Genomic DNA, 15709 nt, shown 5'->3' on the forward strand with positions numbered 1-15709 from the left:
GACAGAATTCAGGGGCTTCATTCACAGGGCTCTTTGATCAAGTCATTGTGGTGAGAGTGGGAAGAGGCAGGAATAGTATTTAGGGCTGAACTTACTTTCAAAATCAGCAGTGGAGAGAGAGGCCTGGAAAGGCTATTGCCGGCTTTCGTCGGCCCCGCTCTGAGTAAGTCATTCCCCCATGAAAGGGGAGAGGGAAATGAAAATGTGGATTCATTCATGAATCAACCTTCAGAACAGGAAGTGTGGCTTTTGAGCTATACAGGGAACATAAGCCTTGCCATCCAGCTAAGTACATCCCGAGGTGAGGTGACATCAAATTCAGGGGGACTCTACCAGTTAGAACCTCACAGGGAAGACAATGCACTAGAGTGACTGAGACCAAGGGTGTGCTCTGGCATCAGCCTGCCAGCACACCTGACTGTGTGGCCCTGGGCACGTTACTTAATCGCTCTGTGCCTCAGTTTCCCTCTTCTGTAAAATGGGGGTAATTCAATAATAGCCTATCTCATAGGGTTGTAGTAAGAATTAAATAAAATAATCTAGATAAAACACTTAGCTTGGTACCTTGCATATTTTAAGGATTCAATGTTAGTTAAAATAAAAAGTAGTGGGCTTGTAAAAATTTAAGATGGTAGCAGTATAGACCCACCCTTAGTGTCACTGCCAGAGACAGAAAAACTGGAGGCAGGTTAGACCTGCTACGGATCTTCCCAGGAGGATGACAAAGAACCTCCTGCTCCTTGGGGGAAGGTCTAAGCTGTGAGCTGGGTATGCAAGGAGAATCAGGATCCTTAGGATGGGGGGGGGGGAGTTAAGTGGGTAACCCTGTGGGCTGTAAGGTGGGGATATCCTGCTTTTAAACATTGCAACATTCACTGACTCTGTTTTGTGACATTTCCTCACTGCCAACTTAAGTGTCAAATGGCCCAATTTGAACAAATCAAAATAAATAAAAATCATTGTTGATGAGAATGGGGACAACCTTACTGAAAAGTAGACTCCCCATTTTCAGGAAAGAAAGTGGCTCCTCCCCCCCAAGTTCCAGAAGCGTGGGGGATGGTGCTGAGTGAAAGGAGTGGTGAGGTGTGCCTGCCCTGAGGCTAGCCAGCAGTCAGCCACAGCAAAAGACGGCTCTTCTTCCCTCTGGTGCTGAATGAGCAGAACCTCTTCCAGACCCTGTACTCTCAATCAAAAAGTCCTGTCTGCTTAGAAAGAGACTGTTACTGGAACTAGGAACAAAGAGATTTCTAAAAACCATGCAAAAGAGCCAAACTAAATGACATACCACATGGTTAAATAAAAGGTAACATCAATTAGAGGTGGCGGTGGGAAGAGTTTGCCAATTATATCACTTTAGAAAACAAAGAGCTAAATAAAAATGACAAATAGTTCTGTTGAACATGCTGGGCCCCTTTCTTGAGGGTCTCCCTCCCATGGCACGATACGCCTTGTCCTGTAGTTCAGACTGATCCCAAGTCTGCATCCCCTGCAGCCCTGCAGAACTTCACTACTTGCTCTTCAAAATGACCATCCATAGGGCATATTTTATCATAGTCCCATCTGGCGTCTTTAAAAGAGTAAGGTCACAGACAGTGAGGAAGGGGCTTCTGACTTTTCCTTCCCTTATACTCACCACAAATCATGGCTACAGTTTCCACCTCAAGCTCCTATAACTAGAGAGCCCAACTCTTCGAAAGGGATCCAAAGGTTAGACTGATTTCACCTGGAGCCCAGTAGGGAATCTGGTCTCCTTTTCAGGAAGTACCCACCTGTTCTGTGCGTGCCTCCCAAGTCAGAGGCCTCGCAGAACTCGGGGGAAACTTTCTTTGCAGCCCACCTACCTCCTCCAAACAGTGACACCCTCAGCTTTAAGTTTTCATACGCAAAATTCCTGCGTTATTTTTACTGGCTGTCAGATGTAGAAGCTAGTCTAACAGCTAGTCTGCTGTTCTCTACAAAGGAGGGCCACTTGAGCAAGAAAAAACCAGTAACAACAATAGCACAACTTTCTTGGGATTCACCCAGGAAAGCCTGGAACTGTAATAATATGATCTTCAGATATTTTTATGGCCATATAACAGCTTTTAGAATATAACCACTGTCACATACATTTAAATAACAATGAAAAATTTTCTATGGTGTGACTTTTGCAGGGACCTTGTCCCTGCAACTACTTGTTCCAAGCCTCCTTCTATCCAGCCTGAAGGTAAGTGAAAGCATCAGCAAAGATAAAATGAGGAGAATGCAGAAATTAAACTTCCAACTCTACTTCTAAAGTTTGGGGAAAATGTCATACACCTAAGGCCTCCACTAGTTTTTGAATTAGAGGACAAAATTGGGATTTTTTTGGTCTAATAATCTAATCTTCTATAAGAAGACCCATTAAAATTATTCTGAAGAATCACACCTGAGCCACATTTTCATTGGTAACTTCATTCTCTACCACTCTGCTCACTAGAAAAGCAGTTCTGAAAGCATCTTTAAGCACAACCTCTATTTTCTTCAGAAGATTCTTGTCATGTTTTGTCATGCACTCTTTGGTAAGTCTTCTACTACCCTAAACCAAATTTAAAAAAGACGAAAACAAAAAAAACCTTCCATGGTTTCGAAAGGGGCATGATTTATGGGGAAAGTTTTCTTTTTCTTCAATTGTGATGGGCTAGGTTAACCATCATACCATCAGAGAATTTAAAAAACTGACTCAGGGGCGCCTGGGTGGCTCAGTCCATTAAGCATCTGCCTTCGGCTCAGGTCACGATCCCAGGGTCCTGGGATCGAGCCCCATGTCACAGGCTCCCTGCTCAGCAGGGGAGTCTGCTACTCCCTCTCCCTCTGCCCTGCTCCTGTGCTCGCTCTCTCTCCCACTCTCTCAAATAAATAAATAAAATCTTAAAAAAAAAAAAAAAACCTGACTCAAAAAGACAGGCAAGTCATTCACATAAAATCTTTAGAAATAAATAAGTGTGTTTTAAAATAAAATAGAAAATAGAGTTTACCAGTGTGAGAGAGCACACTTAAAACTTGCAGCCAATTAATGATCAGGCAAGTATACCTGTTACTGAGTCCTAAAAATGGTTTCCATCTATCAAAAAAACCAAAAAACCAAAAACAAGAGCAACCAGATCCCCCCCAAAGACACTGAAACAAAAGACTGATCTGTTTATATAGTCACATGAAAAATAAACATCTTTATTTTTTTGCCTACTTTATTTCATTTTTTTCAAATAAAATTTAAATCTGTACAAAGTATACTGTTACAGTATATATTTTGTAAGAATCAATGCCTAAAAGAATCACAATACTTCAATAAGCAGTACAGCAGACCTCGCTAGTTTCAGCTTTGATATTGAACAAACTCAAGCCGGCTGATGCACAACACATTTGCTTGGTTTCCACATGGTGAGTTCCCAGCACTGAGATGGGAGAACATGACAGCAAGTATGGTTATATTACAGCCCGACACACTGCGCTTCTTCATGTGATAATAACTGCACATATTTAATACAGAATGCTCAAATTTACTTTTTAAATTGCATTTGCTTACTTCTTAGTTGGCAAAATTCAGCATTCTTAATGGGGTCCCCAAACAGTGCAAATTAATGATATTCTACTGTATAATTGGCACATCTCCAATAAGGATTAACTTGTAAACTCAAAGAATTTCACAACTTTGTCCTAAATTTTAACTAATATACATCTGGTCCATTTAACCAAAGTCAGTTTGGAAAGATATTAAAGAACAATTCTATTTTTGAAAGGATACTGTTTTGACCATTCTTTCGAGAAGTAAATTTTTAAATTGTCATTAAAATGTTTTACTATAAAAATTTTACAAACTTGATTAGAAATTTCAAGATTATGATTCACAGCAGACAAATACAAACTTTATATTCCAACAATACCTACTCTTAGACTTTCAAACAGAGCACAACCATGTCAGCTGTGTTAACTAAAATTCTGAACAGTGTACTAAATTTATAAGTGGTGCTGGGTCTAGCAAGTGTAAATACACAGTATATTTTAATGAAAAGAATTGTCTTCTTTATACTTTATTTGTTTTCCCATAAGGAAACATTAATGTTTACATTCTTTAATAAAGTTAATCTTACATCAGAATATAACTTAATACTGTCAGCAACAGGGACCACACACAGTAAATAAGAAGCACATTTAAAATAAGTCTGAATTCACATAGATTAACATTTGTTGGTTAATAAAATATCGACAGTATTACAATCTTACAATATTTACAGTAAGAAAAATCTAGAGTAATATATACCTTTCACAGCAGGATTCTTTTTTTTTTTTTAATTATTTCTTCCAGTTTGGGATTGTGTATACATGAAAAGCTCAAATAAAGCAACTCTGCAATATAATCTTAAAATAATGGCTACTGGGGGGAAATTCTATCACAACCATTGAAAATAATGGTGACTTTTCACGGAGTCTGTGGCATCTGAGAACCCAGTTAATTAACCAAAGTCTTGCCCCAACCAGCCTCAGTTACCCAGATTAAAGCTGCAGAACTCCGGCCTTCCCTGACAGCTGAAAACCCAACAGATTTTCTCAACATGCTATAAGAAAAGAGGGAAATAGGTTTCAATTCATACCTCATGGCTGGAAGCCTCCGGCCAGTGCATATTCCCCAACTTATGCTAAAAGGGCCCATTTCACCTCCAAAGCATCACAAGAGTTTCCCTCTAACAACAGGGCACTTTGATATAGGAGCTCACTCGTTCCTCAACTCTTGTGCATTAAGATAAGGCATGAACGTGGCCCATATAATACACACCAGCATCCTACTTGGGACCAGGGCAAAGAAACAGACTAATGCAGTTTGCACTGAGGTCAACAGGGAAAATGGGAAGCGATGCACATTTCCAATTAGAATGGTAAGAAGAAGACCCACATCCCTAAACTGGAATTTGGCCAGGGCCTCAGAGTTAGCACCCCCTCTCTGAGTACCACAAGCGATTAGGATGTGTGCTCTGGGCCTCCTCCAAGAGAGAGCATCTACAGTAAGTAACACCATGTGGGACATTAGTTCAGTGATGACTCCCAAGAAAACAGATACAATTCTTGAATCTGGGGCTGTCCACAGCCTGAGGTCACTCATCTGAGCTGTGACCTGTCCCAACCCTGCTTACTTTAAGAGATCTGATGGGCACAGAGCACTCAGGGGTATGGCTGCTGGCTACTTTGGACTCTAGATCTCACAGGTAATCAACAGGTATCTGGGATTGAATTAGCAAACTGTACCATAGCTCCTTAAACAGACACTGTCAGGTTTGAAATCATGTCAAGCATGAATCTTCACTGTCAGGTCAGAAATCAAAGTGGGTATCTTCCCACATCAGCCAAGATTATTTTGTCAAAACCTTAGAGGAGTTGGACAGTTTTTCATGTTCCAAGTGATTAGTTTACTTATTTCAGTCAAGCTGGATTGACAAACCAGACTGATCTATTTAGTTAGTTTTGTTTTTTTGATTCTTATGTATGTGTTAACCCAAAGCTGTTATATTTGGGCTAAATACACTGACAGAGAAAATTCAAACAACAAAAGTTTTCAGCAAACTTCTGTGGTGTTTTCTTTTTGGAAGTCAATGCAAGATCTAAAGGTATTTCTACCCAACAAAGTCTGTTTAAGTGTTTAATGTTATTTCCTTTTTGGTCCTATACAGAATGCTATGACTTCTATATAGGTCTGAATGCTGCTCCATGTAGATTCCTTCTGTATATCTAAAAATATATACTTTTCAGTAGTTCAATACATGGTTAATCTTCCCACAGTGGAAGATTTTTGTAATCACAAGTTGCAAAGTAGAAAAAAAATCTCCTTTCTAAGAAAGGAAATATACTTTCCTATTGTACACTTTTGAAGAAGCCCAAAGGCATGCACCAAAAATCATTATGAAAACTAATACATGCACTACTAAAATGGTGTAGAGTTAGGACTTAAAGTGCTGTTTCTCAATTTTTAAATTTGGAGAAGACATTTTGTCAGTTGTTGACTCAAAGATCTCCCCCCACCCCACCCACCCCACTCCATGGCATCAAGAGAGAAAAGTAAAAAGTATGCATAAATCTTTAAACTATTCTTTACATAGGGGAAAGGACAGATACAACAACTATCCTATTTATAAACTGGATTCCCAGTTTTAAATAAAACCAATATTTACTGGTAAAAATTGTCAAAGCTAATACATCCAAACAAATGTTGCTAGTAAATAATGTTCTACATAGAGAATAATTTACTTTGGTTTTATGTACCTTCTCACAAATAATACTGGTGTCCCATACGTCACCAAACTGATGTGTTCCAGCAAAGTTGTAAGGCAAATCTTTTTTTTTTTTCCCCAGTGACATCTTTTTTCCTAATAGACAAAACTAAAATCTTTTGGTGAGGAAGGGGTTAAGATAAATGGCTAACCCCTTGGCATCCTGAGCATTGTGGTTTATCAAACTCTACCCTGCTAGAAGCTGTCAGGCACCCTGACCCCTGCCTTGAACCAGGAATGGCTCCCATGTCTAGAGATGCCCTGACTCCTTATAAATAGCTCTCAGAACATTGCTTCTTTTTTCCTTCTGTCTGGATGTCTAACAAAGCTGGTTGCAATGTCACATTTTGCTAGTAGGGGCCACCATCTAACAATAATTCCAATCTGAAATGTTTTAAGCCAATAGTTAGTTCTTAATTTTATCAATTAATTGCATTAGAATTTTCTCTATAGAGTTTACTTAGAGCAGAGATCCTTAACTTGGGTTTCAGAAGATGTGTGATGCCCCTGAGGTTGCATGTAAAATTATCTGTGTATGTGCATTTTTTTTTCCCTGGGGAGAGGGTCCATCACTTTCATCAGATTATCAAAGGTTTCTGTGATCGCAAAAAGGGGTTACAGGGACTCAGAGGGATACCCGTAATTCATTTTATACTAGGGTTGGGAAATGGGTGCAGAAAACTAAAAATGGCCTCAAAAAAAGGGGGCCAATTTGCTGATCTTTTCCCTTTATTCAAATTTGGGAAATAAGTGCTTCAACCTAGGAAAAATAATTAAGCTGATTAAACTCCATTAAAAAATAATCAAAGCCACTTTCTAAAATATTTTCATTTTCCATATATGGTAAGTTTAGTCTCCAAGAAAAGGTCTGGAGACTGAATTTTGCTCTTTTCCCTAAGGAAATTCATAAACACAATGCTGATCATCATTCACATTTACAGATCTGACAACCTAAAACTTAAGACAACTCTAACACTATAGCCTTTAGCTTACGATTTTGAGTAAAGGATTATCTAGAGTCAAATACACATTTGCCAACCTTCATTCCCCCAAATTGGTCCATAGTTAGACAACTATCGGGCACAATTCCACTAGATAAACCTAAAATTTGAACAATGGAAGTTTAACTTTCTATCCCAATTGAAAACAAAACTACAAGGTTCTACAATAAAGGCCAGCCACAAACGTTCACACTATGTCATAGAGGACTTACACATTTCAATACATGACTGAATTATCAACAGAGTTTGCAAAACATGAGATCCAGAATGACTACCATGCTGAGAAGAGCATGTCAAGAATTAAAACACCACCCTGTGCCCCCCCCCCATAGAGAAATACACTCAGGCATTCCAAAAATAAACCAGATCTAAAGAGAGGCCTCTCACTTAGTTTTAAGTATGAAGCGCCCAAAAGGATACAGGGAAGGGAATATAAAATGAAATAATTAAATAACTTACAAAAATTAATTTTAGCCAAAACATATTTCTGTTCTATTGACAAAACTATCAACCTTTTTTTTTTTTTTGCAATTTTGAACACTGTGTTGCACAATCTCACTAAGACAAAAAATGTGTTCACAGGTACACATTTTGTTCTCCTATTCTTCCTAGAGCACAACTTGAGGTTATAAGAATGCTTCTAGTTAAAATAAAGTCTCTTATCCCTTGCCACCCTCCCCCCCTCAAAAAGTGAGTGAACCTTGAATTCCAAAAAGGAATATTCATTTAATGTAATTATTTCAATACCAGTTATATCACATAGACCATGATGAAACTCTATGAGCATTATGGAAAACTACATAAAAGAGGGAGCTGCCACTTGTCACCCACTTCACTTCCAGCTTTTTAAGCCAATACCCAGCTAGACTCAGATCTCATTGACTTCAGTGAAAATAAATCAACACTCCAAAAACAGGCCATTTCAGGCTGGAAACTGGATCTCAAAGACATCGTTTCATATACATACATATATATATATTTTTTCTATCCTAAGCTTTCACTTTGTCTATTCAAATAGTTTAATAAAGCTCACATTTACAAAGGATTATATTGGCAAATAAAGGCCCATATTAAAAATTTTTATCAAAACAAATTTTTGTTCTACATACCTAACACTAAGAAATATTTTCTTGGACTTATAAAGCATATTTAATTGCATATAAGTTTTGCTTTGGGTGGGATATTGAAAACAATTCTGTAAGAAATTAGAAAAGACTAGAAACAAAAGTGAAAGTGACTAGTCTTAACTTTCAAAAAATCAAGTGCAAAGATAAATAGTGCAAATAATGAAAACTAGAAATTTTATAGGCAACTTTACATCTTTCCTGCTTTTGCACTTTTACATATTGATAACTTTATAAACCCTAACAACTGTATGCAGCATGGAAATGGGCTATCATTTATCTCCATTCACTAGACTCAAGGAATCCTTTCAAAGGCAGTCATTTAAATCACTGGTTCTTGACTAGGTTTGGGAATTCACTTTTTAAAAAACAATTCTTAAGGGAGGGGCTATTTAAGAAGGCTCTGCACGGACTTAAACAAGTTATAGAATGTAATTGTATCATAATTTAAAATCGGTAGGATGGGAAAAACATACTAAGTGGTAACTCTAAAAAATAAATTATAATAAAAATAATTCTATTGTTAATGAACTTGATATTTGTTTTAAAAAAAAGTTACGTTCCAGATACAAAATCAGAACCTCTTTTTTTAGCTAAGAAATTTTATCACTAGCGTATACAGATTTGGGTAAAATGAAATAAATACTGTCAGAATCACTGAGAATAAGTCCATATTAAACTAAAAAGGAGTCCAAATAAATTTGAATTATGTAATTAAAAAAAAATATTACAGCAATTCTTTATCTTAAATAATTAAAAATGTTCCTGGGATACTGGGAACAGAAATCTAGACACTATCAGTTCACCCTACAAAGAACATAAGAACTTCCAAGATATACTAAATTACATTACTATCTGCCACCACTGGACACTTGGGAATTCTACAACTTTAAAGTAACAAAGTGGGACAACAAAAAGAAATTTGAGTTTGGGGGGGTATGTTGTCTAATTTCAGAAATATAGTATTATTGAGGGTCTCATAAGGTCCACAATCTTAAATGATGGGACTGCAAATGTAAAAGAAATGAAAAGATACCTAAAATTGCAGTTTAGTGTTTTTACTTGGTTTACTCTCCTCTTGTAAGAAATTAATGTGGACCAAAGGCTCAAGGTTCTGTAAAATCAAGGCATGATATGGATCTTTATGAACTGTAAAATCAAATGATTTGATCAAAGGACCATTTTGAAAAGTAAAGCTAAACTACACTGTAACATGAGCCCAGGAAAAGAATCTGTACCATAAATGTTTCTGATAGTTTAAAAATGATAAGTGAAAAAGTTTGAAATTTTCTTATCTTCTTTCCCTCACAATAGTAAGTCCCCAGTACCAACAGGCTTTGACCAGAAAAGCTGTCATTCCACAACTGTGCTACTTAATTTGTCCAGAAAAGCAAACATCCTACACCTGAAAGCAGATTTGTATAATGCATCATCATCATCATCATCATCATCATCATCATCATATCTAGCTACAGACCAACAGCTTTCTCGTAACCAACAAGGGACCCATTTTCTCCGACTTTATTGAAACTTCATTAGTGAAGATCAACTTCATTGTCCTTAGCAAACAATGCTCATTTAAGACTCCACCTTAGTATCTTTTCCTACCTCCAATAAAAACTTCTCCCACTTTACCTCCAAACCATTCCCTTATATAACTCTCACACTCCCATTCATGAAGACATTAAACGGTTCTTCCCTTTCTGCTCTCAAATTTCCAAACCAGTAAATCTCAGCCCCCAGTAACTTACCTAAAATACACATACCTCTTACTCTCTTCAATACACAAATTTCTTAATGATTTCAATGCCCTTCAGATTGCCAGTTTAAGACTATGCCTCAGAAAAACTGCCCAATTATCTCATTATACAGAAATCTTTCTGGGATCAGTTAGCTATGTTCTAAGGCAGAAGCCAACAATTTCTTTACTTCCCTCTTAAAGGGGTAAGTTCGAGTGTCACTGGCAGGCCTATGGTAAGGAGAAGAATAAAGGACAGTGAAATGAGGAAAAAGGAAAATGGGAGGAAAAAAAAAAAACCAAACGTATATGGTAGGGAGGTAGGTCAAATGCCACCAACAACTACCTACACTGGAAATTGCCAATACACTCCAGCTGAACGGGAGCTTGATCCAATCCCAACATGTGTCTAATAATTCATTAGCTGATGCCCATCACTGGTTGAGCTAGTCAAGGTGAATACATAAGTCACCTGTCCCCTAAGTTTGCTACTTCACAATAAGGACATCTTAAGTCCTCCGAGGATCCTTCTGTTTTAATCCAGTTTAGACTAAAACACATGTTAAGAAGAGTACTTCCATGATTCTCAAAATTCCAGAATATAAAGGTTTGGTCCTTGAACTTGGAGGCCTCTTGAATTATTAAAAGTGTACCCTAAATCAAGAAAATCAAACTTTTAGCTTAATTTTTTCCCATGAAATGCTATAAAGTTTTAATAAGCAAACTGCTAATAGTCATTAAAACAAAGTATGCTTTCATGAAAATTCAAAAAATCTTGCAATTCCAAAATGAGTAAAATATTTCTGGTCCCTAAAAATTAACTTTATTTTACATAGAGGATCACCACCATGTTTCTACCTATCAAACAAGACAATTTTCCACAAAAGCAAAGCACATCAGGGGGAAAAAAAGAAAAGAAAAAGAAAACAAATACCAAACATAATATGGGGACAAAATAAAAATACATGAGTAACTATGAAAAATTTTTTTTAAGAAAAATATTTCTAACGGATGACCTTTGCCGTTACTCAGCTTTCCTAAAGACATGAATTGACTAGACCATTCAACATCAAAACTTGGTAGTCAGTTTAGGAGCTGTAAGATGACAAATTGTTAGCTTGAAACCAATCATATCTTTCTCTTTTCACTTGGTTGTTTTTGGATTATGAAATTCTACCTGACATGACAATGCTAGTTTAGATCATCTTCACTTAACCCATAACAATGAAATTTGTTTGAAAAGAGTCTGTCAAATGGCCTAGGCCTTAAATTTAGGTTTTTAGGATCAAATAACTCCCCAACTATTAAAATCAGGTTTTCTTAAAAATATATTGCAAATTCTCTATGGTAATTAATGCAGTTGGGTGAAAAGAGTAATTTTAATAGCAGTGATCATTTTAGCTTTATAGTATACTCCATTACAAATGGTCTAAATTCAGTTAATTTGCAATTAAAGAACCCAGAAATATAATTTATGATTTAGAAATGGATAAACTTTAACAGAAAACTACACAGATAAATTCAGTGAATTTGCTCACTTAAGCAATTCCAATAAATTCTTTCCTATTCATTCCACTCTCATGAAAAAGTATGTATCTCTCCAAATTACTAAGATATTCAAATTTAAGGATATTCAACTATAAATGTTATACTCAGAGTCATCGCCAATTGTTCCAAACCTAAGTTGCTAAGACTCCCTTTTCTTTAGCATCCTTTTACATAGAAAGCAGGATCTCATTCTGATATTGAAAAAACTCAGAAAAGGGAAAAAAGTCATTAGATTTGGTATCTCATTTTCTTAATGGGGAAAAATATTAAAAGTATGTTCACATGTAAAATAAAGTGAATTGTGGAGCTATGAAAACAACTACAGTAACAATTTCAGAAATCTCCATTCTAAAATCATCTGGAAATGTGTGCGTGTGTGCGTGCGTGCATGCGTGTGTGTGAAATATGAAAAAATGAGTGGGAATATTGAAGAAGAGAGGGTGAACCATGTGTGGGAGACAGAAGTAATAATCATGCCCATGGTGCGTTCACCAGGGCTGGCATATAACCCAAAATATCATAAAAGAAAAATATGTTTGGAAAGTTTCAATAGTGCCAAATGCAAAATGTTAAAGCACAGAAACAATGAATGAGATAACCCCCACAAACATCAAGTTCCATACGAAAACAGGAAGAAAAAAATTGACATGTGCATCTTTTTTAATATACCAAATCTTAATTGACTTAAAGATTATATAAAGTGCTTGGGCCATGGTTACCCACCCAGATGCTCATTATCAACGGACTTATCTCTTCCCCTCCCTTCCACCCAAATTTAGTACAGTGTTCCTGCAGAAAAAGTACAGCATTCCTATATTAATAAGAATAAGAAATGAAAACAGTGAGTACAACTGATATAGATCCATTGACTTTTATTACAAATGTACTTGATCACTTGGCTTCAAAAAGTTTAAAATCAATACCCTATTTTCTGTATGCCAGTACAAAGCAAACTGTTTTACAAATTAAATACCTAAAAATTTGACAAAAATATTAAAATTTGATGAAAAACAATTATAAAAATCCTTAATCTCTCTCTCTTCAAAAAAGGAGGCAGTCTTCCCAGTCCTATTATACAATATTAATAATATTCACCATTTTTAGAATAGGTAGCTAAATTATATTTTTCTGTTAGCATACAAAACTCTTAGACTAATAGATTTCATTTGTATATGCTCCAGTTAAGTTTGTGAATGCCATCTGATTGCAATATAATCAACTATCTTTAATTGAGTCCTAATTTACACTTATTTAATAATTTGCATAGTTTAAAAGGGATAAAGGTTATTCTACAACTAATTATCATAGGCTATTACAGTGCTATTTTTCAAGGCAATAAGTATTTGCTCCCAAATGAAATTAACTGTCTTTAGGCAGGGGTTAAAATTACTAGCAGCTTTCTCCATTACCTGAAAAATCAAACTGGAATAGTTATCCATCTCTAGATGTGAAGACCTAAAAACATATCGATATATTTTCCACTTTGAGTCAAATTTCAACCCCTGCATGGGACTAGAAAGTGAGACTTTCAAGGTTTTTATTTCCCTGTTGGTTTTGGTTTCTACTCTCCATGGCTTTTAGGAAGCTGGGAAAGTTTGTCTTTCCTGACTCACATTGTCTCTCCTTTCCATTTGGCAAATATTCATCTACCTTCAATCTGTATCTAGTAGAGGAAAAGCCGACATGGCTTTTCTTATGAACTTCCTTTGTTGTCAAAGGCATGTATAATGATTTCTACAGTTCTGGTTAGTTAACTTTAGCTCCCTCTGTGGCTGGATGACTGCTGCTTCTAACATCAGCATGATAAATAGGAGGCACAAATAAAAAGTAGCTTAAAAAAAGATTTGGTGATTTAAAAGAAAAAAAAAAACGAACAACACCAAACACACACACATATATGGGCATTTCAAATCTGGTGGCTGATCTCTGGATTAAATTACTTGACAGTGTCTCTCATTTTAAAGAACGTCAATATTGCAATGCATTTCAAGTTTTCTTCTATACTTAGGCAAATAACATAGTTTAACCAAGCTCTTGGACCTTAATCGTAAGACAAAGCAGATCATTAAAAATAAGGCATACTTGTCAGGAATTAAGTTTTGTTTGCTTGTTTTTGGCACATTTGATCATACTGTCTTCTATGAATAACACATATGGTCAAATATACCATTTCCTTTTTCATTTCAGCACAAACAGGGCTTACCAACCAGTAAAATAAAAACAAGGAAAAACTCCAACATAAAACACTGAGATATAGAACCTTGGTAAAGTACCGAGCACCTGGGAGGAAGGGTGGGGAAAGGATGAAACAGTAGAGGGAAGGGAAGGAAGGTTGGGAGGGTGCTTGGGGAGGTAAAGTGAGATGCAAAAAAGAGCATCTTTACAGTCACTTAGTCTTTTCTAAGATCACCTCTTAAGTCTTAAAAGATTTGCACGTGGATTTCTTTTTAAACCCACTGACCATAAATCAGACACTGGTTTCAAAATCTTAGTAAGATTGTGTTTAACTGTTATAGTGTAAAGACAATTGCACAATACATGTGCTTATTGATCCGGTAGGATTCCAAGCAGAATCTGAAGTCTGTAGGTAAGAAAGGCTTCACTTTAGGTAACTCTGACCCTAAAGAAAACCTCATGAAAGAACTCGCATCTCAAAGAAAGGACACTTTGCCTAAGTTTGCTGTGTTTTTGTTGACTTGCACTACTTATTGCTGGCTACTATGAAACACTGATCTAGGAGTACTCCAACAACCTGTAGTACAAGGCTTAACTTTAAGAAGCTATAGTAAACAAGAGACAAAATCAAAGCAATTCTCTTTCCTAACTAGTAACAGCACAGAGAATGCAGTCTTTTCCATATCACAGTAAAAGTACAGTGAACAAAACAGCTCAACAAACCTTAAGACAAAAAAGTGCAGGTTATTAATGTTTACATGCAGTTGATAAGCATTCCAAATGTCACATTATGCACTGTAAAAGCTCAACTTTACTATATGGAAATAAGAAAAATGCACCTTGGGGGAAGGGGAAAAGCAATTTAATCATTTCCAGTGATTTTTGTAAGTAAAGAAATTCCTAACTATTGTACGGTCACCTCATATTTAACATTGTATGAATATTAAAAGCAAACAATTTAATGGGAAAATGCACAGTACAATGGAAATAGCTTGTTATTCAACACATACAGTAGATCTCAAAAACAAAGACAACACACTCAACCAGGGAGCTTAAAATACCAAATCAAAACCCAAAGAACCAGCAGAAAAAAAAAAAAACCTTCAAAAAGACAACTGTTTCACCTTCCTAGGCCAATGCTTTACAATGTGAGAAGCACTGATACCTTCCAGCTCCTACAGGTGGTGTCTTCTACATACAGCAGTAAGCTCTATATGGCTGGATTTGCCAAGAAACAATTCCATCCCCAGAACTCTCTATATCAGACAAGATCCTTTTTTTTTAAACCAAAATACTTTCTACAGAATTCCAAACCAAAATGTACTGTTTAAGGCATCTTTTTTTTATAACATTTTCTCTTCACTCAAAGATGATAGTCATGCAGCAGTTTAATGATAAAAATATATTAATATTTTACTATACAGCAGCAAGAAGTTAGTTGTCAATTAAAAGCACACGAACATCTTTAAATGAAAACCTGTAAAAGACTATCGTTACAAACAATTTCAGTTTGGAGGACACCAGCTTGGTAAAGTGCTCTCCTAAGCTTTGCATTTTCATACCCTACACCTTGAATATATGAGTTATAGAACATACTTTTGAGAGAAGGCTTGTACACTTGGGGAACACAAATACATTAGCATATAATGTAGCCAGTAATAACTAGCACCACAGCTACATGGAAATCCTTTACACATACCAACTTGGCTTTCACTTTTAAAATGAAACTCAGAATCCATGGCTCAGTAGGATAACTATAATTGTGTTGCTCTGCTTTTTAACAGGTCTACATAAGTTAATAGCACTGGCAAAAATCAAAGAATAGCTTCAGACCTCTTACTAGTT

The 15709-nt window shown here is 36.2% G+C and overlaps 1 protein-coding gene across 1 annotated transcript; it reads right to left on the minus strand.

Annotated features, from left to right (window-relative positions):
* Positions 1–3188: 3188 nt before the first annotated feature.
* Positions 3189–14803, minus strand: IGIP (IgA inducing protein). The gene has a single exon (XM_045794532.2). The coding sequence runs from the start codon at positions 3494–3496 to the stop codon at positions 3335–3337; it is 162 nt and encodes a 53-aa protein (XP_045650488.1). The 5' UTR covers positions 3497–14803; the 3' UTR covers positions 3189–3334.
* Between the last annotated feature and the right edge of the window lie 906 nt (positions 14804–15709).

The sequence above is a fragment of the Ursus americanus genome, chromosome 5 (genome assembly GCF_024610735.1).
Source record: "Ursus americanus isolate L20-20 chromosome 5, mUrsAme1.1.p, whole genome shotgun sequence".
NCBI lineage: Eukaryota > Metazoa > Chordata > Mammalia > Carnivora > Ursidae > Ursus > Ursus americanus.